Here is a 21,221-nt window from a genome sequence, read left to right as displayed (position 1 = left end):
AGAGCTGGTGGTGGGAAGCGGGACTGGTGGTTGGGAGGCGGGGATAGTGCTGGACAGACTTGTACGGTCTGTGCCAGAGCCGGTGGTTGGGAGGCAGGGCTGGTGGTTGGGAGGTGAGGATAGTGCTGGGCAGACTTATATGGTCTGTGCCAGAGCCGGTGGTTGGGAGGCGGGGCTGGTGGTTGGGAGGCGGGGATAGTGCTGGGCAGACTTATACGGTCTGTGCCCTGAAGAGCACAGGTACAAATCAAAGTAGGGTATACACAAAAAGCAGCAAATATGAGTTATCTTGTTGGGCAGACAGGATGGATCCTGCAGGTCTTTTTCTGCCGTCATCTACTATGTTACTTGATTTGAAATCATACCCAATACTGTTAACCATTGGGCTACTCCTCCACTCCATAAAAATCTGTGTTACTCTTTGGGATCTTGCTGGATACTTATGATCTGGATTGGCCACTGTTGGAAACAAGATAGTGGACTTGATGAACCTTTGGTATAGGGGCGTAGCTGTGGGTGGGCCTGGATGGGCCCAGGCCCACCCAGTTTTGTCTCAGGCCCATCCAGAGTCCCTCGCCGTGTCTCCTCGCCAGCTCGCCCTCTCCCACCCCCGCCGTAGTGCCTGCATTTAATGCTATCGGTGCTGCCTCCTCCTGCACTTCAGTCTCCACCTCCCACCCCTGCAGCAGTGCTTGTAATTTGCTCGGCGCTGCCTGACAGCTGACAGATGCGGCGTGACATCCTACTCCGGGGCCTTCCCTCTGCTGCGCTGTTTTAACTACCTGTTTACACAGGGCGGAACGCACGCGGCAGAGGGAAGGTCCCAGAGCAGGTCATCAGCGCCTTGTCTGTGAGTTGATCAGGCAGCGTCAGTAGCAAATTGCAAGCGCTGCCGTGGGGGTGGGAGACTGTGAGGTGCAGGGGGAGGCAGCACCGATAACGCTGAATACAAGCGCTGTGGTGGGGGGGAGACAGTGAGGAAGACAGTGGTCTTAGTTCTGCAAGGGGAGGGGGATGAAGGGAAGGGAGAGGTTCTGGATGTGTGTGTGTGGGGGGGGGGGGGTAAGACAATGGGGTGCTGGCCCTGCAAGGGGAGGGGGCTGAAGGGAAGGGAGAGGTTCTGGATGTGTGTTGGGGGGTGAGGAAAATGGGATGCTGGCCCTGCAGCGCTGCGTACACTTTGTAGCGCTCTAGAAATGTTAAATAGTAGTAGTAGTAGGGGGCTGAAGGGAAGGGTGCTGGCCCTGCAAGGGGAGTGGGCTGCTGACCCTGGTCCTGCGAGGGGAGTGGGCTGCTGGCCCTGCAAAGGGAGTGGGCTGCTGGCCCTGAAAAGGGAGTGGGCTGAAGGGAAGGGAGAGGTGCTAGACTTGTGAGGGGCAGGGAGTTGGAGAGAGCGGAAGGGAGAGAGGTACTGGACTTGCAGGGGAAAGGTTGGAGGGAAGGGGAGAGATGCTGGATTTGCAGGGGGGGTTGGAGGAAAGGGGAGTGAAGCTGGATATGCAGGGGGGTTGGAGGGAAAGGGGAGATGTGCTGGATATGCAGAGAGTTGAAGGGGAGAGGTGCTGGACATGTAGTGGGGGGGCTGGATGAAAGAAAGAGAGGTGCTGGACATGTAATAGGGGGGGCTGGATGAAATAGAGAGAGGTGCGGGACATGTAGTGGGGGGGGGCTGGATGAAAGGGAGAGAGGTGCTGGACATTGGGGGGCTGGAAGAGAGGTGCTGGGTATGCAGGGGATGGCTGAAGGGAAAGGAGAGAGATGTAGACCTGCAAGGATGGCTGGAGCAAAAAGAAAAAGGTGCTAGACCTATGGGAGGGGTTAGACGGAAGGAGAGAGATTCTGGACAAGGGGATAAAGGAAGAGGGAGTCAAATGCTGAACCCACAGTGGGAGAAAGAGCCAGATGCATAAGGGGAAGGAAAGAGAGAGAAAGAGAAGCTGGTTGGGGTGGGATCAGAGAGGAGAGGACACATTGGTATGGAGGAGGGAGAAAGGGGACATAGGGAGGTGTACAGATACAGAAGGGAGATGATGGGCATTAGGTGGGAGTATGGGGAAAGACACACAAATGTGAGATACTGTATGGGGATGGCAATGGCATATGGGCACAGAGGGGTAATGCCTGACAAGGGGGGGGGAGGGGGATATGGAATAGAATACAATGCTAGACACTGAAGAGGGGGGAGAGATACCAGACAAGGGGGAGAATAGGAACACAGAAGGGATATGCTGGGCTTAGGGTGCATAGGTGAACAGAGGAATGATGATGGATGAGGGGATATGAACACAGGGGAGATACTGGACAAGGAAATATAGGAAAACAGAGATGGGCGATGGATGATAGACATGGATAAAGAAGAAATGTCAAATGGACAGGAGACACTGGCAAGTGAGTTAAGAGAAGACAGAGGGAAGCAGAAATCAGCCACTGGGACCAATATGATTTGAAAAATAAAATGACCAGACAACAAAAAGGTACAAAAAAATTATTTTATTTTTAATGTTGTGAATATGATATGTTGGATTTGCACTGCTACCATCATTGAAGTTATGGGGAGCACGGTAGGGACAGAGCATGGGTGCATCAGGTTGCTGTTTTTTCTCTTTCAAAAAGGTTGTAGTGCCCACCCATCCAACCTGTTGGCCCACCCAAAAAGTGCTTTGGTCTGACCCAATATGGCATTGTTTATGTTCTTATGTTCTCACCCTGATCCTCCCTTTCATTCAACTCCCCACCCCTTGCAGATCCCAAGATGTTCCTGCCCTTGTAGCTCCCATGTTGAAAATGGCTGCCTCAGCCCCTATTAGTGTTCTCACAGTACTACTACTAGGAGATCAAGCTAGCTGTAAGACTGCCACTAAGGAGCTTAAGGAACTATTTTGAAGACAGAAGCCACTAGGGCAGCCAGATGAATCACGAAGAAGACCTCTGGTAGGTGGCAGCCAGCAGGATGGGCGTGGGGGGGTGTAGGTACTTCTATATCAGATAATCACACAAAAGCAATTATTCTGGACTCATTTGCTCAGGGATATGACAGTACCTAATTGACCCTTAGACACTCACTTGCTAGCTGTACCAATGAAAGGAACAATGCCACAGATGGAATAAATTATTTTATTAGGTATAAGAATAATGTATGTGGCAAATTGCAAAGCAAGTTACAAAAAAAATAAGCTTGTTCTACCAAAAAATGATTATCACTAATATATATATATACAACTAATCACACCACTAATATCCTAAAGATTATGAGAACTTACACAACTAATATATTGTTACGTTCCTCACCTGATTCCAGGCCTGCGCGTCTGATTCGCCGGCGAGGTGCGGTCCAGCAGAGCTAGCCGGCTTTTTGATGTTTCTCCAGGATGGGTCGGTTTGAGTTTCCCAAGTCTGGCAGCCGTCATCCGGCTTAGAGCACGGGCAGCGGCCATCTTGGCTAGCTCAGGAGGGGGCGGCCATTTTGTATAACGAGATCAGGAAGGAACTCCATATTTGGTCTTGGGAGGATCTCCTATGGGGGCAGCCATGTTGGCTTCACCTGAGTTTGGTTTGCTCAGATTACTTCACTATTTAAAGCACTGCCTCCAGGCCTTCATTGCTTCGGCCTCATTTGTTCTGAGGAGTTGCTGTCGGAGTGCTGTTCTCCGACTTCCTTCTGTTCCTGTTTTTCCCTGTGTACCAGACCTTGGCTAGTTATCTCGGATTTCGCTTGTTTGCTGCCTGCCTTGACTCTGGACTGATTTGACTATTTCTTTGCCTGTTGGAGCACTGGTTCTGGACTGTGTCTGTTTCCTGCTATACTGGTCAGCGGCTGTGCAACCCCGCCAGTTCCTGAAGTCCTGGTGGCCGCCTGCAGCTGGGGGCTCAACTCCCGGTGAACGGTGGTCACTTCCCAGGTGAAGCAAGGGGTTGTCTGGCTGTCTGACCGAGTGCGGTGTCACTCCATCTCTGCCGTGCTCAGTCGGGGCACAGGGGCTCACCACTACCGGGTCATAACATATATCTTGTGCAAAATATACACTTAGCAGCTAGTAATTCACTGACCACCAGTCCTGAAAACCAGTCTCACAGACCAAAAGCCTTGGACTAAACTATCCTGGCTGAAGGTAATAAACCCTGTTCTTTTCACCTTTGCAGTCCTTATTGCAGACTTCCAGTGTAAAGAATAGGATTCCTCCATGAGACTCAAGCTGAAGCCCCAGCGAGTCTCTCAGCCCAGGAATAAAATCCAAGGTCTGTATTCTGCTGCTGATAGCACAGTCTTTCGGGTGAGGCCTAGTATTGTAGCTTTGCTGACCTTGTCAGTTTGTTACAAGGTATGCAGTTCATTGGTGTATTTGAAAAATCAGTCTCTCGCTCCTCTCAGAGCCATCTATCCACCAACAAATCTTCTGGTCTCTCTCTCTCTCTCTCTCTCTCTCTCTCTCTCTTCTTCCTCTTCAGTCCAACATTGGCATCTTTCTTGGTCAGATGATACCTATGAACCAATCACAAATGGTGTAATTCTGTCCAGTAGAAGTTATGGTCATGAAGAAAGGCTTTGTTATCGCAAAGAAACTGTTATCAGATGTTAGCAAATCTCCCTGTCGATTCTCATTTACTCCTGGAGCCATCTGTCTCTGTGAGGAATGCTCCTGCGCTCTTCCCAGGAGATAACTGGAGGCCAGTTTGCAGTAAACAATGTGTCCTTGGATAAAGTCATCATGGTATGACCAGCAGTAATTCCTATGTAGAAAAGCTGCTTTCAGATGGTTACAGATGTATTCAGGCCACAGGCCGTGGAATCCATTTTGGCATAGGCGCCCGGTATAAGAGGCTTGGGGAGGCTAAGCCTCCCCTGCTGCAGCAGGATGGATCAACTGTGGAGTCCCGCTGCTCTGGGGGGGTTTAAATTGTTGATTTACCTCCATCCTCACAGCAGTGAAAGCCTAGTTGTAGAAATTGGTTTATGGTTTAATTTGTTTACCTTACTGCTGGGAGAACAGGGGGGGGGGGGGGGTTGGCTGGAGGTGTCCTGGGTTGCCAGGGAGATATTTAACGAGGATGACTTCCTGACCTGCACATGAGCAGTTCATACCAAAGAGACTTGCACTGACACCTGAGGACAGATAGCAGCAGAATCGGATACTGGGCCAGCATGATCAGAAAAAGTCACCAGACAACAAAGGTAGAAAAGATCATTTTATTTTCATTATAGTGTTTGGAATATGTCCACTTTGAGAATCAGGTGCTCAACATTAAAAGTTGAAGGGAAAGGAGAGAGATGTGGACCTGCAAGGAGGGCTGGAGCAAAGAGAGAAAGGTGCTAGACCTATGGGAGGGGTTAGACGGAGGGAGAGAGATTCTGGACAAGGGGATAAAGGAAGAGGGAGTCAAATGCTGAACCCACAGTGGGAGAAAGAGCCAGATGCATAAGGGGAAGGAAAGAGAGAGAAAGAAAGAGAAGTTTATATTTATTTACTTATTTATGGCATTTTATCCCACATTAAACATGAATTAGGGTGTTTTGTGGCTCTACATGAGAATTGTGATGATATGATCCTATGTTTCATATTGTTGACGGTCTGCATTTTCCGTATGGGTGGTATATTGGTGTATTAGGTTCTGTCCAGTGTAATATTTATGGTACAGTAAGGTTCTGTTTGTGTTTTTGCACAAAGTTGTGCATAGTGTTTTGCAGTTCAGCGATTGTGGTTAGAATATGCTTTGAGCAACCACTTTATTCTTTGACATATGATACATATCTAATATCTAAATTTAATAAAAGGTATTAATTGTGACTTTTATTTTTATTTTTTTTTCTATGTGTTATCAGACAATTATGGATTTAAGCTCCACCCCTGGCCCTACCCCTAACCCCGCCCCCTTTAGCCTCCCCAAACAGTTGGGCCACCGACCGCCTATGCATATTGGTTATACAAGAATGGTTCAGGTTTGTATAGGCCTCAGATCAGCAAAGGTGAGATAGCAGGAAATACTCCTACAGGGGAGGGTTGGTTGCATGGAAAGATGCTTGGTGATAGAGGGTAAAATGGGTCTGGACTGGAGTCTAATTTTTTTCGCACCTGGCTGGTCGTTTAAAAGGTAGCCCTCTCCTGAGCCTACCTTTTCATTGGTGGGTAGTGGGTGCATGAGCGTGCCTGCTCGCTCCTGCTCATGGATAGTTCCAGGTAAAAATGGTTTCTGGGACTTCCCGTGGCAGTGAGGATTGCTCTTGCCCATGCTGATTCCAATCTAAAAATGGCTGCATGGACTTTCCAACTGCCACAGGAAGTCCCAGAGGCCATTTTGAGATTTGGAACTGGCATGGGCAAAAGCAATCCTCACTCACTCTTGTCCATGCTGGTTCTAATCTCAAGATGGCTGTCGGGACTTCTCATGGCAGTTTTGTGAGACTAGTGAGGGAACTCCCAGAAGTCATTTTCACCTAGAGCCAGCCATGCACAGGAGCGAGAGTGGGGATGGGCTTAGAAGGGGGCTGCTACTAGGGGGCTCGCGGATCCGGGTCTAGGATGGAGTGGGTCTTGGAGGGGGGCTGCCACCAGGGGGGTCTCAGGAGGGGTAATTTCATTTTTGGCTTTGGTATCAATTGAAACTGAGTGGCCAATTTCCGTAGCAGATTCGGTTTCAGCAGACATTGAAGATCCTGGTTTTGGTCAGGCTGTACCACAGATTAATGACTTGCACCTTAAATTCTGCTGCTCAGTGGTGGAGGATGGGTAAAAGCAGTTAGCATAGCCAGGTTAAAAATGGTTTGAATAAATCCCTGGAGGCAAAGTCCATAAATCCTTATTAAGGTATATCTAGGGAAAGCCACTGCTTATCCCTAAGCGTAGGTAACATGTTATCTTGCAACTCTTTGGGATCATGCCAGGATCTTATGACCTGGCTTGGCCACTACTGGAAGCAGGATACTGGGCTAGATGGACCCTTGGGCTGACCCTGTAAGGCAATTTTTATGTTCTTATTTTCAGTTTAGTAACTATCTCTGTTAACTGGAAAATCTTTGACTATGAAGTTTAAAGCAGGTGTTTTAAGCATCAGCTACATCTGTGCAATATGGGGCAATTTTCAGAGGTCTGCTCATTTTGAAACTAAACAAGAAACACAAACATTCCATGCCCATGGTCGTGGTCATGTTTACTTTTTGGCAGCGTGCATTACAATTAATGTGCATCACTTTATAGACTATGCTTAGCAAGTGTGCATAAATTATAATTAAAGCCAATTAGTGTCAGTAATTGCCTGTTAATTGGCAATTATCTGCATTGATTGGCTTGTTAAGATAATTAAGTTGACTGTGCAATACAGAATACACCCCGAATTGTGCATGCAACTCACTATATAGAATCTGGGGGTTAACGCCCTTTAGTAAAAGGGCCATAGTCTTCTATATTCAGATATCACAATGGATTACAATAAAGCATGCGCAAACCAATTCCAATAAGAGATAACTCAATACAATCACTTATAACTTGATAATATGTATATATTATTATAGCTCTCAAAATATTAAAAAAAAAAACTTTGCCTTATCCAGATAAGGAAAGCTTTTTTGATAGTGTGACTACTAGATTACTTTTGCCCCCTCCAAGTGTGGGTTATATATTATTGCATCTGCCATATTACAGTTAGGATGGAAGTATCCTAATCCCCAGCAAAATGAAAATACATGCTGAAATAAATGGGCTTTAAGTTGTTTCCTGATGCAGATTTAGTGGAAAATCATTCTTAAGGACAGGACTTGCACTGAAAAGACACAATCCTATGTCTCACACAATCATGCATGTTGATAATTGGGAACTTCTATAATGTCTCAATTAATGCTCATGGTGGTTCATAAAGCTTCAGCAGAGAGGAAATGATTATAGGTACATAATGATTCAAAGCTTTATTTACAATGATAAATTTTTAAATTCTATATGGTGAGCAATAGGCAACAAATGAAGGGCTTGCAGCAATGGCAATATTGACTTACATCAGTTAGTTCCCATTAACACTTTAGCAACAATATGCAACATCTTTAGAACTGAGCCAGGAAAACCTATTAACAACCCATTACAATAGTCCAAATGAGAAATTATTAAAGCCTGAAATACACTTTGACTTCTTCCAGCCTTATCACCTTGACATAAGCACACCCCTGGGGATACCTTTGTGGAAGTATTATAGATATTTTAACTGCTCTGATGGGGTCAATTTTGAACAATAGTAATCTACTCAGGTAAATAGTTGTTTACTAGGATAAATCTATTTGAAAACTATTCTCTGTATGTGCATCTATATATCTTTGTGCATATGTGTGTGTATACAGTATAAGTGACTGACACTATTTCTGTACTGCTACCTCTTGCAGGGAGAAGGAGACACTAGAGACAATGGTACAGACTCTGACACAACAAACAGACTCTTCACAGCTGGAAATGGAAAGGGTAAAAGCAGTGAACTCAGAGTTACACAGACAGAGGGACCTGCTAGAAGAGCAGAAGGAAGATCTGGCCAAGGAAAGGGAAAGAAATCAGAAGGAACTGGAAGAGGGGTCAGTCGTCAGCCTTCCAGTCTCACCCTCATTTTTACTGCCATATGAATAAACTATGCACTTTTCAGCTCCAACAGGAAAGATCTTCCTACCATGCAGTCAGATATAATAACGTAATAGTGTATCTCTTACTGGTGGATGTGAAAGAAAATTTTCAGTTATGTAGACGGTCCTAGGTTGGACTAAATTCAAGGAGATTACTGGTATTGGGAGAGCAAAGGGGAAAGCAAAATTATATAACCTACAAAAAAAAGTGGTGAAAAACTTATAGAGGCTGCCACTTCTGGGATAGTTTCTTAGCAAACTATTAGCAGGGTGGTTTCCCATTGCCTTTCCCAGTCATGTTTGCCCCCCCCCCCCCCCCCCACTCCCAACCTAGGGCAGGGTACTCATTTACTAAACTGCTAAAAAGTGGCCTTAGTGTGCCCTTATGCGGGTCTTTCTCATGTGGTAAGGCCATTTTAGCGCTGCCAGAAAAAGTCTGATTTTCTATTTTTCAAATTAATGGACATGCATTAACATTTTAAAAAAGGGAAAAACAAATCTACAAAACCTTTAATGTAACTAACAAAACTCACACTGTGGAAATATAATAACCCAATGCTGTTTTCAAAATAGTGGAGAAAAAGACCTCAGTAACCCTTGGTTGAGCGGCTGCCCGTCACTAAGGCCGACACAGCCCATTCACATTCCTGTGTGGCAGCCGCTAGCGTGGCTTATTAAAAAGGGGGGCAAATGTCCCAATCACTTCTCAGGATCAATGTGTTCCAACCAACTTGGGCACTAAATCAATCATTGGTCTAAAAAAAAAAACTCCACTGTGACATACGAAAATTCAAACTTAATCAAAATAAATTCAAAATGATGCTTCAAAAAAAATCAAAATTCACACAAGCAAAACATGGTGAGCAACATGTTTTGCATGTGTTAATGTTGACAATAGCATGTGGCCATTAACAAAAATTAGCATGTGAGCCCTTACCTATTTTGTAGGCAGTACAGTCTCATGCACTAATCACACGCTATTGAGTGTACGGTAATGCAGATGCACTGATTAGCACAGAAACACCCACTTTCTACCCCCAGATACGCCTCCTCTGCAAAAAAATGAAAACATTTTAGCATGCAGTTTGCAAAATTAACACAGGATGCCTCAGTGCATCCCACAGTAAGCCCTTTTAGGCTGCAGTACATAAGTGCTTACCACAGCTTAGTAAAATGACCCCACTGATCATGGATAGATGGATGGATTGCTGATTTGGCTGGAGGCTGGCTACCTGATAGAAATCCCAGCATGGAATTTGAACACAGGTTGTGGTTGCAGTATGCAACTGACCTACTTACTGCACTACAAGGCATGATAGGAGCCAACTTTTCAAAATGATTGAGGGTGCTTAATTTTTTTTTTACAGGTGGTGCATTTCTCCCCCTCCCCTCACCCCCCCTCCACAGAGTTCCAGGCCCCCCTCTCCTCAGAGTTCCAGGCCCCCCTCCTCAGAGTTCCAGACCCCAATCCCTCCCTCCCTCTGATTACCAGACCCCCCCTCCGAGTTCCAGAACCCCTCCCTCCCTCTGAGTTCCAGGCCCCCCCTCTCCTCAGTGTTCCAGCCCCCAATCCCTCCCTTCCTCAGACTTCCAGACCCCCCTCCCTCCCTCCGAGTACCAGACCCCCCTCTGAGTTCCAAACACCCCTCCCTCCGACTTCCAGCCCCCCTCTCCTCAGAGTTCCAGACCCCAATCCCTCCCTCCCTCCCTCCCTCCTCAGAGTTCCAGACCCCCCTCCCTCCCTCTGAGTTCCAGCCTCTCCCTCCCTCCCTCTGACTCGAGTTCCAGCCCGACCTCTTCTCCCACTCCCACAACAGTCCTTCGCCTGCCCCTCGCCTTCCTGCATGCCGCCCATAACTTAAAAGTCATGTTACTGGGGTCCCGGCGGCAGCAGTAGTGAAAGGCGAGCATGAGCAGGCTCGTCGAGTTGGCGCTAAGTTCAGCCTGCTTTCCCTTCTCCTTGCTCTCAGCTTTGCCTCTGGTCCCGCCCTCATTTCCTGTTTCCATAAGGTTATGCTTCAAAGAGGATAAGGTTAGAGCAAATGGATACTTGGAGTTCTTGTGATCCTCTATGCCTTCAGAACATCATCATAATCATAGAGTTTATATACCACATGATCCTAATCTAGTTCAATGCAGCTCACAAAGGTGTTCTTACAACAAAGTTCTTTAAAGGCCCATTCATTAGCCTCCCCATCTTACTTCTTCAAGGAACCCCCAGAGGAGGGAGAGATCGGGCTCAAAGAAGGGAATGATCCCCAGGTGCTGATACTGTTTTGCAAAGAGGAATTTCCAGCATTGATTACCAGGTCCCTGAAAGAACTGCACACTTCTCCAGCTCAAGAAGCCTCAGTGTAAACTGCTCTGATATGTACACTGAAGGATGGTATAACAAATGCTTTCAAATAAATAAAATAAATACATTTCCATTATGGATGATATCCCGTAACCTCCTAAGGCCCTTCCCATTCATCAAGCCATTCAAGCTCTAATTTCTGCAGAGTGGGAATCCCCTGAATCAGATCTCCAGGTTTACCTGCTATTACTGGAAGAGAAAAAGACGTTCAAATAGCCCAGAATGAATGCTTTCCGGTTGAGGGAGGTACAGCCCTGAAGGATCTCCAGGACTGTAAGGTAGAGACAACTATTAAACAGAACTTTGATGTTTTAGTGCTGGGTCTGCAGGTCTTAATATGGGCTTCTTATATAGCCAGAGCCTGCCTTCAGTGGCTCCAGGAAAATTCAGGGCAGGAGCCCCAAGATTGGTTTGGCTTACTTGTTAGACATATTATATGATTTGATCAGAGCCCTGGCATGTTCTGTGTCTCTTTCTGTCTCATCCAGGTGCCTATTATGGTTATGGAATTGTTAGGCAAATTCTGCCTTTAAGGGTCCTCTCTGCAAGATCCCCTTTAAGGGGACATTACTGATTGGGGATGATCCAGAGAAGACTAAAGGATTTGTCTGCAAAGAGTTCCTGAAGGCAAGCCTATATCCTTGGCTTATTCATCTTCCAGTCATTTTTAATATAGAGATGCCAAGCTCTATAGATCAGGGCACTTTATCTATTATCAAAGAAACTGTTACCAGCCAAGACAGCCTTCCTTTTGTGGAGTCAAGAGAGGCAGACCTCAGGCAGCTCACCCTTCCAATGCCTCTCAATCAATTTTTTTTTTGTTACATTTGTACCCTGTGCTTTCCCACTCATGACAGGCTCAATGCGGCTTACATGGGGCAAGTGACTTGCCCAGAGTCACAAGGAGCTACCTGTGCCTGAAGTGGGAATCGAACTCAGTTCCTCAGTGACCAAAGTCCACCACCCTAACCACTAGGCCACTCCTCCACTTAGGTCCATTCTTAGGGGAAATGATTATAGGATGGCTATACAACTTTTTCAAAGAATGGACCAGAATAATGTCTGACCAGTGGGTTTTGGACATAGTCAAAGAGGGCTATAAACTGGAATTTGCCCACCCCATCGCAGACTTCTTTGTGGAATCTCTTTGCATTCCTTGGGCCATCAGTACATAAGTACACAAGTATTGCCATACTGGGACAGACCAAAGGTTCATCCTGTTTCCAACAGTGGCCAATCCAGGTTACAAGTACCTGGCAAGATCCTAAAACAGTACAATACGTTTTATGCTGCTTATCATAGAAATAAGCACTGGATTTTCCCCAAGTCCATTTTAATAATGGCTTATGGACTTTTCTTTTAGGAAACTATCAAACCTTTTTTAAACCCTGCTAAGTTAACTGCTTTTACTGCATACTCTGACAATGAAGTCCAGAGGTTAATTACATGATGAGTGAAGAAACATTTTCTCCGATTCATATTAAATTTACTACTTGTAGCTTCATTGCATGGCCCTAGTCCTAGTATTTTGGGAAAGAGTAAACAAGTGATTCACATCTACCCATTCCAATCCATTTATTATTTTATAGACCTCTATAATCTCCCCTCAATAATCTTTTCTCCAAGCTGAAGAGCCCTAGCCATTTTAGCCTTTCCTCATAGGGAAGTCATCCCATCCCCTTTATCATTTTCGTCGCCCTTCTCTTTACCTTTACTAATTCCACTATATCTTTTTTGAGATGCGGTCACCAGAACTGCACACAATATGTGAGGTGTGGTCACACCATGGAGCGATACAAAGTCATATCGTTCTCATTTTTGTTTTTTATTCCTTTCCTAATAATACCTAACATTCTATTTGCTTTCTTAGCCGCTGCCACACAAAGAGCAGAGGGTTTCAACGTATCATCAACGATGACACCTAGATCCCTTTCCTGGTTGGTGACTCTTAACGTGGAACCTTGCATTTTGTAGCTATAGTTCGGGTTCTTCTTTCTCACGGGCATCACTTTGTACTTGCTCATATTAAATGTCATCTGCCATTTGGATGCCCAGTCTCCCAGTATCGTGATGTCCTCTTGTAATTTTTCACAATCCTTTTGCAATTTAACAACTTTGAATAACCACGCGTCATCAGCAAATTTAATTACCTCACTAGTTACTCCCATCTCTAAGTCAAACAACAGGTGGTAAAAGCTACCATGTCAAGCCTCCTTGAACTGGGAGTGGTAACTCTAGTTCTCAGAGGATTTAGGAAAAGGCAGATATTCCATCTCATTTTGACCAATTCTGGACCTTAAGATAGTCAATTGATTCCTGCAAGTCTCCCATTTCAGAATGGAAAATCTTTATTTGGTGATAGCTTTGGTTCATCCAGGTACATTTGTAGGGTTGGCACTAGACATCAGGGAAGCCTACTTCTACATTTCAATTTAGCCCCCTCATCAAAGATACCTGAGATTCACAATTCTGGGCAATTATTATCAATTTCAAGTGATACCATTTGGACCGCATGGCTCCCAGGACATTTTCAAGGTCATGATGATGCCGACGGCCTTTCAGCCACTTGGTTGGGTGATCAACTTCAACAAAAGCAAATTGAAGCCCTGTCAGAGCCTAGAATATTTGGGAGTTCATTTTGATATTCAGGAAGGAAGAGTGTTCCTCCCATAACTCAGAATACTCTCAGTTGGTATTCACCAATGATTTAGGGTAACAGTTATCACATATCATGGACCCCTCAGGCAAGATTTAGCATGGCATGGTGGTTACAGATCAGCAACCTTTGATGGGAAATTCCATTAGCAATTACTGATTGATTGGTAGTGACCATAGACACCAGCCTTGAAGGGCTGGGGTGCAAATTGCCTGGATTTGGTGGCTAAAGGAAAGTGGACAACATCTGAGGCATCCTGGTTAATCAGCCATCTAGAGCTGAGGGCAATTCACAAGGCTCTTGTAGCCTTTGCCACTTCTATTCAGGGGAGACCCATACAGGTCTTCTCCCACAATGCTATAGAAGTTGCATAACAAGCAAGGAGGAATGAGGAATGTTCACCTAGCCCTGGAGACCCACTGGGTGGAACAACAGCTGATATTTTTGTCAGCAGCACACATTGCCAGGAAGCAGGATCTTCAAACAGATTCTTTCAGCAGCTCTAGATCTGGGAGAGTGGGAGCTATCTCAGAGAGCCTTCCAACTGATAGTAGAGTTCTGGGGTCAGCCAATTCTGGATCTTACCAGAGCCAGTGCCAAGGTGGAAATGCTTCAGTTGCCACAAAGAGTACAGAGCCGCAGTATGGCCTACTTTATGTATTCCCTCCGTGGCCAATGATAGAACAGGTTCTTCCAAAAAATGCATCTCTTCAAGATCTGATGGTTCTTGTGGCTCCAGATTGGTACAAAAGACTGTGGTATGCAGATCTGGTTCAGCACCAGGCCAATCAAGCCTTCCATTTTCATCAGTTCAAGTGGTTTTGTTGCCAGGGTCCAATTCTCATGAACATCCATCCACCTTTGGCCTTACAGCATAACTCTTGAGAGGTCAAAGTTATGACATAAAGATGTTCAGAGGAGACACTTTTGCAGTCTAGGAAACCTTCTACTTCTATGGCATTGCTAGATTCTGGAGAGCCATTGAAAACTAATGTTCTGAGAGATCACTCGTCTGTGCCTTAGATTCTTGCCTTCCTTCAGGAGGTTCTTTCAAGAGAGTTAGCACTAGGATCCTTGAAAGTCAAAGTAGTGGACCTAGCTTGTTTTTAAAGCTGTTTGAAGAGCTCTCCATTGAGTTCTCATCCTATTCTATTCTATTCTTTAATTTATTTTTTGCCTTATTTCCTTATGGATTCAAGATGGATTACATTACAAGAGATCTTCCACATAAAAAAGAGATGGCACAATAATAATCCAGAAAATAAAATAGTAATCAAGAGTTAAAGTCTTCTAAAGTTGAAAAAAGATAGGTCTTTAAAGCTTACCGAGAAGGGAAAAAAACGGAATTAGCCTAATCTGTAAAGAAATAGTATTCCAAACTTTGGCACCTTGAAAAGGGAATGAATATTCCAACATTGATTTTGATCGGATGTTTTTAACCATAGATAGCCTAACTTTAGAGATGATAAAGAATGGGAATTTGGATGATTACTAAAAACATTTAAAGTCTGTATAAGATCAATGGAGCTCATACTATATAGGAATTTCAATACTAAGGGTCCTGTTTACTATGTTGTGCTAGAGTTTTTAGTGCTTTGTCACAAAACGCCTAAATGCTACCCCTGTCACCCACCTGAAGTTAATCCTGCGGCTACCTAGAGGGTCTGTGCCAACACTGACAAGCCCGCTCACACATGCTTCTACACTGGTATACTCTCCATCCACCAACTGGGTCCTGCTTGCCTCTGGGTGAGTCTCTCACCCATAAGTTATTTCCCCAGGAGTCCTACAGTTCCTAGAAAACACCCACAGACCAAAAACACAAACCACCAGGATTCTTAGTCAGTCCAGGACAACAGAGCTAACAAGCTATTAGTTTTATTACCACAAAAAAGGTAGAAAAGTGAACGGTAAAAAGGTGTCAACAGCAAACAGGGACAGGTAAAATAACAGGAATCAACATTAAAACTAGCTAAACACTGTCTTACTATCTAAGTAGTACCTGGGGAGTTCAGGAAAAATAAATGCTCATAGGATTTGAACAGAGTCTCAGTACAGAGCTGTTCCCTCTCCACACTCCCACTCCGAGACTAAAGAAATTTCAGCAAATTCTGGCTAGATCTTAGGCTTCAGGGCCAACCAGGGCCCAGAGCACTAACACTAAGTGGTGTCTGGCCAACGATACTGCAGGTTACTCTCCTACATGGGTTTTCCTCTTTCTCCTATGGGAAGATAACCTGAAAAGAAAACAGATCTCTGTTACAGCTGTAAAACAACATTACAGTCATAGGCAATAAAGTCCCTTGTTTTGCCACAGGCTTGTCCAGGTTTAATGATGGATACAGATTCTGAAGTTTACTTTCATAGCATTTTTTCTCATGGGTTAGGTTTGGTGTCCTGAATTTCCAGGTGCATTGGGGCATCAGGGAAGGGGAACTCAGGGAGGGACGTGACAGTTTGTGAGCAACCATATAAAAAATGTGAGTGATGCTTCTGGAATGTATGATCGGTCACCTTAGAGGGAACACTGGGTGCACAGTGTCCTTATAGGGCTGAGCACAATTCTTTGTCTTTCTATCCCTACCTCTTGGCTGATGGATGCAACACCCACAGGTTCTGGACTGCAGGTGGGACTAAACAAAAGAAAATTAGCAGATAAGAACTAATTTCTCAATGAACCCCATCAGAATATTCCAAGTGGGACAGCACAACAGCTTGCACAACCTCTCCCAAGTCTGCATGGAGTAGCTATACATGGATTTGTCTGATCTGCCTGAGATTAGAGAAGGCCTTCCTAACAACTCCTCTGATCAGCTATTCCATAGTCAGGGCAGAATTTTAAAAGTTATCTGCAAACTGTGAATTATTTAGGTTATTTTTTTAATTAAGATGTTTTTCAAAATAATTTAAAACTTTGAAACTTACATATGTGATGCTAGCAACACCACCCTGTGTGGGCCTAAACCCATTGGCAGTTAAGTAGGATCAGGCCTGGCCAGTATTTGGATAAGAGACCTTTAGAGAGGATCAAGTGTTATGAGCTGTGGTGGGCCACAATCATCTGTTTGTGAAAATCAGCACTATACTTACACACAAACTCCCCTGTTTATAAGGTTGCCAGTGCGGTAATGCCTACATAGGCCATTCACCTTGAATAGACTATGTCAGCATTGCCTTGCAGCTTTGCAAACAGGGGGGAAAGATACTTACCACTATTACCACAGTAAATGAATTGAAAATATTTTCCTACCTTTGTCTTTTTCTTATCATATTATTTTACTTTCACCTTGTCCTATTTCTTGATTCATTTTCTTCATTTTTTTTCTCCATCTGGCTTTTATCCTTTCTCCATCTCTTCTTCTCTCTTTTCCTTCCAGCTTTCACTCTTACATTTATTGTTTCATATAATTTTTTCCATCACCATCACTTCACCTCTCCCCTTTATCTCAGTTTCTCCATGTCTTTTATTGAATTTTCTCCTTCTCTATTTCTTATTCCACCCTTTCCTATCTCTGTTTCTTAACACCTTTGTCTTTCCCAGTTTCAACCAACTCTCCTTATTCCACTGTCACCCCTCTCCACACAGTTTTCATGTTGTAATCACTTACTCCTTTCTCAACTATCTCCTCTAGTTTCTTCACGTTCTTCATTGTCCTTTCTCTTCCTCCATTGTCATCCTTTTCTCAGTCACATCTTCTGTTTGCTTTCATGCCCCCCCTTATCCCTCTGCTGCTCACTTTCCCAATTTCTTTCCTTTGCTTCTTCCTCCCGTTCCACCAACCATCTCCACTTTCTTTTATATCTTCTGACTCATCTCTTCTCTATTTTATCATACTCATCTCCTCTCCCTTCACACCACTAAACATAGAAACTTAGAAACATGACAGCAGATAATAGCCAAATGGCCTATCCAGTCTGCCTGTTCACAGCAACCACTATCATCTCTTTTCCCTAAGAAATCCCAGGTGCCTGTCCCATGCTTTCTTAATTCAGACACAGTCCTCGTCTCCACCACCTCCACTTTCCATGAAAAAGTATTTCCTTGGATTACTCCTGAGCTTAACACCTCTTAATTTCATCCTATGCCCTCTCATTCCAGAGTTTTCCTTCATTTCAACAAGGCTCACCTTCTGTACATTAATGCCACAGAGGTATGTAAGCGTCTCTATCATATCCCCTCTCTCCCGCCTTTCTTTCAAAATATACATATTGAGATACTTAAGCTTGTCCCCATATGCTTAATGATAGACACCACTGACAAATTTTGTAGCCACCCTCTGGACCAACTCCATCCTGTTTATATCTTTTCATATGTGCGGTCTCCAGAATTGCATACAGTATTCTAAATGGGACCTCACAAGAGACTTATACAAGGGCACTATCACCTCTTTTGTCCTGATGGGCATTCCTCTCCCTATGCACCTGAGCATTCTTCTAGCTTTAACAATTGCCTTTTCTACCTGTTTGGCCACATTGAGATCATCAGACACAATCATCCCCAAGTCCCACTCTTCTTTCATACACAGACGTACTTCATCCCGTATGCTATACCATTCCCTTGGATTTTTGCAACCTTAAGTGTATGATCCTGCATTTTTTAGCATTAAATCTAAGTTGCCAGTTGCTGGACCAAGCTTCGCCAGATCCCTCCACATGCACACTTTTCGGAGTGTTTACCTTATTACAGAGTTTGGCATCGTCAGCAAAGAAACAAACCTTTTGAGACAGTCTTTCCGCAATATCACTCACAAATATGTTAAAAAGGGCCAGCCCAAGGACCAATCCCTGTGGTACATCACTCATAACATCCTTTTCCTTGGAGAAAACTCTATTTACAACTACCCTCTTGGTACACCACTCATAATATTCTTTTCCTTGGAGAAAACTCTTATTTACCACTACCCTCTGTCTCCTTCCACTTAACCAGTTTTTAACCCAGTCATTCACTTTAGTGCCCATACCAAGAGCACTCAGTTTATTTATCAGTCGCCTGTGTGGAACTGTGTCAAAGGCTTTGCCAAAATCCAAATAAACCACATGTAGCGCCCGTCCCACATCCAACTGTTCGGTCACTCAGTCAAAAAAATCAATCAGATTTGTCTGGCATAAGTACATAAGTGTTGCTATACTAGGACAGACTGAAGGTCCGTCAAGCCCAGCATCCTGTTTCCAACAGTGGCCAATCCAGGTCACTAGCACCTGGCAATATCCCAAAACAGTACACTACATCCTATGCTGCCCGTCCTAGAAACACGCAGTGGATCTTCCCCAAGTCCATCCTAATAATGGCCTATGGAATTTTCCTTTAGGAAGGTATCCAAACCCTTTTTAAACCCTGCTAACTAACTGCTTTTACCACATTCTCTGCCAACAAATTCCAGAGTTTAATTACATGTTGAGTGAAGAAATATTTTCTCCAGTTTGTTTTAAATTTGCTACTTTGTAGCTTCATTGCATGCCACCTAGTCCTAGTATTTTTGAAAAGAGTAGAAGACTCTTTTCTCACCACCTGTAGTGAAACCATGCTGCCTCCGGTCCTGCAGTCCATTCGATTCTGGAAACTTCACAATCCTCCGCTTTAGAAGTGTTTCCATTAGTTTACTCACCACTGAGGTCAGACTAACAGATCTGTAATTCCATCCTCCTCCTTACTTCCACTCTTGTGAAGAGGGACCACATCAACCCTTCTCCAGTCCTCCAGGACCACATCAGACTCTAAGGAAGCATTAGTCAGAAAATGGAGCTGCCAGAACTTCCCGAGTTCCTTGAGTACCCTCAGATGTAGTCCATCAGGCCCCATTGCTTTGTCTATTTTTAGTTTAGCTATTTTCTCATGTACTCAGTCTTCTAAGAATCGGCCTTAAGTACATAAGTATTGCCACACTGGGACAGACCAAAGGTCCATCAAGCCCAGTATCCTGCAACAGTGGCCAATCCAGGTCACAAAATACCTGGCCAGATCCCAGAAAAGCTCAAGACATTTTATGACGATTATCCCAGAAATAAGCAGTGGATTTTCCCAAGTCAATTTAATAATGGTGTACGGACTTTTCCTTTAGGAAGCTGTCCAGACCGTTTTTAAACCCCACTAAGCTAACCGCCTTTACCACATTCTCTGGCAATGAAGTCCAGAGTTTAATTACATGTTGAGTGAAGAAATATTTTCTCCGATTCATATTAAATGTACTACTTTGTAGCTTCATCAAATGCTTCCTAGTCCTAGTATTTTTGGATAGAGTAAACAAACGATTCACGTTTACCCGTTCCACTCCACTCATTATCTTACAGACCTCTATCATATCTCCCCTCAGCCGTCTCTTCTCCAGCCTGAAGAGCCCTAAATGCTTCAGCCTTTCCTCATAGGGAAGTCGTCCCATCCCCTTTATCATTTTCGTCGCCCTTCTCTGTACCTTTTCTAATTCCACTATATCTTTTTTGAGATGCGGTGACCAGAATTGAACACAATATTCAAGGTGCGGTCGCACCATGGACCGATTCAAAGGCATTATAGCGTCCTCACTTTTGTTTTCCATTCCTTTCCTAATAATACCTAACATTCTATTTGCTTTCTTAGCCACCGCAGCATACTGAGCAGAGCATTTCAATGTATCATCAACAACAAATCCGAGATCCCTTTCTTGGTTGGTGACTCCTAACGTGGAACCTTGCATGACATAGCTATGGTTCAAGGTTCCACATTAGGAGTCACCAATCAAGGTCTCTGCATGGGCTCCATTACCAACTGCTGGAACAATTCTTCCTATAAAGAATCCAAGATCCCCTTGCTTCTTAATGACCCCAAAGCAGGAACGCCCAAATCAACGTCCAGCATATTAAAATCACCTATCAGTAGTATTTCTCCTTTCATAGCTCACTTGTGAATGTCTTCAATTAAATCACTGTCCAATTCTTCTGATTGCAAGGGAGGCCTGCATATTACACCAATGTAAATACTTTTTCCATTCTCTCTTTCCAGATTAATACATAGTGCTTCTTCCTTTCCCCATATGTTCTGCAATTCTGTCACTTTAATATTATTCGTAATATATAAAGATGCTGGAGGCTTGGGTCTGTATGGTTATAGAATCAGAGCTGGTTCCAGGAATGGAGCCCACAGCCTTTGGGGTGAATTGTCATGCAGTAAGTGGTTCAGACTCTCTCACCTTGATTCACACATGCATGCTCTCATTTATTTTTTTGTTTGTTTTAATGTCTTATATACTGCCTATCTACCATTCTAGGTGGATTGCATCAAGCACAAGAAATAATTCTGTGCACATAAAATATACGATACAAAATAGAAAACTATATAAACAAATTGATAAAATATGATAAAATCAAATCTTAATCAACAGTAATAAAAAACAAAAGTCAAAATATAAAATCATACATTCCAGAATTTGAATATGAGTGTTTGTCTTGTGTTACTAATAGTATCTTGATATAAAAGTATTTGGATGGGTAATAGAAAGGGGAAAAGCTTTGACACATCTTGCTTAACCCCAGCAAGCCTTCCTCTTCCTTTAAGTTAGATATAAAAGAACTACAGCAAAAAGTCTGAGGTCCCCTATACCTAAATAAACCCCTAATCAGTTTCAACCACCCAGCAAAGCTACCATTAA

At 44.1% G+C, this 21,221-nt stretch overlaps 1 protein-coding gene across 1 annotated transcript in view; it reads left to right on the top strand.

Annotated features, from left to right (window-relative positions):
• CROCC2 (ciliary rootlet coiled-coil, rootletin family member 2) overlaps window positions 1-21,221 on the top strand; it is an 825,280-nt gene that overhangs the window by 197,112 nt on the left and 606,947 nt on the right. The window contains 1 exon segment of the mRNA XM_030216488.1: window positions 8,360-8,542. Within this exon segment, the coding sequence (XP_030072348.1) occupies window positions 8,360-8,542 (183 nt within the window).

Source organism: Microcaecilia unicolor, chromosome 10 (genome assembly GCF_901765095.1).
Source record: "Microcaecilia unicolor chromosome 10, aMicUni1.1, whole genome shotgun sequence".
Taxonomy (NCBI): Eukaryota; Metazoa; Chordata; class Amphibia; order Gymnophiona; family Siphonopidae; genus Microcaecilia; species Microcaecilia unicolor.
This window is presented reverse-complemented; position numbering and strand designations above follow the sequence as displayed.